The sequence below is a fragment of the Bidens hawaiensis genome, unplaced genomic scaffold, assembly GCF_021521415.1.
Source record: "Bidens hawaiensis isolate Kalapana, Puna unplaced genomic scaffold, B.hawaiensis_p1.1 tig00027930_1, whole genome shotgun sequence".
Taxonomy (NCBI): domain Eukaryota; kingdom Viridiplantae; phylum Streptophyta; class Magnoliopsida; order Asterales; family Asteraceae; genus Bidens; species Bidens hawaiensis.
In genome coordinates, this window is record NW_027494531.1 from 194,537 (window position 1) to 196,597 (window position 2,061).

A 2,061-nucleotide genomic window follows, 5' to 3' on the forward strand; every position below is an offset into this window, starting at 1 on the left:
TCATGCTCACGTTTCACATTTCCTTCGATTATGTGCGACATTCAAAATTAATAATTGTTCTGATGATGCCGTGAGACTTAGACTTTTTCCATTCTCACTTCGCGGGTCTGCCCTGGAGTGGTTAGAGGCACTCCCTTCCGGTTCCATCACCACTTGGAATCAATTAGTTGAGCAGTTTCTTCTTCAATATTTCCCACCAGATAAGACTGCTAAATTCCGAGCAAACATCACCGGTTTTTGTGTCGATGATGACGTGTCACTTCATGCCGCATGGGAGAGGTTTAAGGGCTTATTGAGAAAATGCCCTCATCACGGTTTGAGTCATGGGCTTCAATGTCGTACACTCTTTGACGTTTTATCCGGGGCACAAAAGCAGGCCGTCGATTAGGTTGCGGGAGGAGATTTCGGTAGGTGTACCCCAAATGAGGCGCTTGATGTCTTGGAGAAAGCCGCTAAGAAGAGTTTCGCGTATAATCCGCCTCGTTGTATTCCTTCCTCTAAGGGTGTTCATCACGTTGATTCAAACACCCTTGTCTCCGCCCAGTTAGAAGCTCTTACTAAAAGATTTGACCAAATGCAATCTAATCTTGTCAAATCTAGTTCTCGTTGTGGTGTGTGTGATGGAAAACACCAGACCAGTCAGTGCCAGTAGGCCATGGTGGTGGAGGATGTTGACTTTGTGGGCCGCCAAAACAATGCCTACGGCAACATCTACAACCCGGGATGGAGAAACCACCCCCAATTTCAGATGGAAAGATGGTGGCAGCAATGAAAATCAAATGCCACCGGGTTTTGACAGAAAGCCAAATTATCAAAGTCAAACCCAAAATCAATCTTACCAGCAAAAGCCTCAATTTCAGGGTTCCAGCAGTGGTAATCAGTCATGTGGGGGGACTAGCATTGAAAGCTTTTTGTCCCAACTTTTGGCTAAGACCGAGACCTCAAACAAATTGGCTGAGCAAAGGAACCTGAAAATTGATGAGACTCTCCAGAGGCACGATCTTGAGTTGAGGAATCAGAAAGCGTCCATGCACACCATTGAAAATCAAGTTGGACAGATTGCTCAACTCCTCTCTGAGAGACAGCAGTGTAGCCTTCCTAGTAACACCGAAAGGAATCCAAATGCTGAGACTAAGGCTATTACCCTCAGGAGTGGTAGGAATACCATTCCTGTTGATGCATCTGTTTCCACACCAAAATCGATTGCGGATCAGATCAAGACTGAGACTCATAGTGAGATGCACTCGAGGCTAGACCCAACAAGTACCGCACAACCTAGTGAGCCAGTCAGGACTTATATTTATCCCATTCCATACCCAGGCCGTTTGAAGAAGCAGGAGATGGAAGAGCAGTATGGGAAATTCTTAGAGCTTTTTAAGCAGTTACACATTAATCTTCCGTTCCTTGATGCCTTGAAAGAAATGCCGAAGTATGCTAAATTCTTGAAAGAGGTCCTCTCTAATAAGAAGAAGTTGGAGGAGCTTTCTTGTGTTACTTTGAATGAGGAGTGTTCTGTGGTCCTTCAGAATAAATTTCCCAAAAAAATGACTGATCCGGGCTATTTCACCATTCCTTGTTTGATTGGTAGTTTGTCGGTTAGTAATCCTTTAGCCGACCTAGGTGCTAGCACAAACTTGATGCTCTATTCTGTTTTTTCCAAACTAGACCTAGGTGAGCCTAAGCCTACTCGCATGAGCATCTAGCTTGCAGACCGTTCTTTGAAATATCCTCGCGGTATAGTTGAGAATATGCTTGTGAAAATCGACAAATTCAAGTTTCCTGTCGATTTTGTGATCTTAGACATGGATGAGGATAAAAATGTACCACTTATCCTAGGCCGTCCTTTTCTAGCCACTGCTAGATCTCTCATTGATGTTTGCACCGGCAGACTCACTCTTAGAGTTGGAGACGAGGAGGTGACCTTTGATATTGGGAAATCCATGCGACACCCACAGGATCATGATGACGTACTTTACATTGATACCATTGATTCTTGTGTGTGTGAACACCTTCAGGACACGTGTGAGGAGAGTTCTCTGGATACTCAGTTGATAAGTGGAG

General features: G+C 44.5%; 1 protein-coding gene and 1 non-coding gene across 2 annotated transcripts; one reads left to right on the plus strand and one right to left on the minus strand.

The window, feature by feature from the left end:
* Positions 1-211: 211 nt before the first annotated feature.
* On the minus strand, positions 212-318 carry LOC143576081 (small nucleolar RNA R71). The gene has a single exon (XR_013142885.1). It is a non-coding gene; the product is annotated as a small nucleolar RNA R71 (small nucleolar RNA).
* A 377-nt stretch (positions 319-695) lies between these two features.
* LOC143576078 (uncharacterized) lies at positions 696-1,703 on the plus strand. Its single transcript, XM_077060272.1, has one exon. The coding sequence runs from the start codon at positions 696-698 to the stop codon at positions 1,701-1,703; it is 1,008 nt and encodes a 335-aa protein (XP_076916387.1).
* Positions 1,704-2,061: the final 358 nt, after the last annotated feature.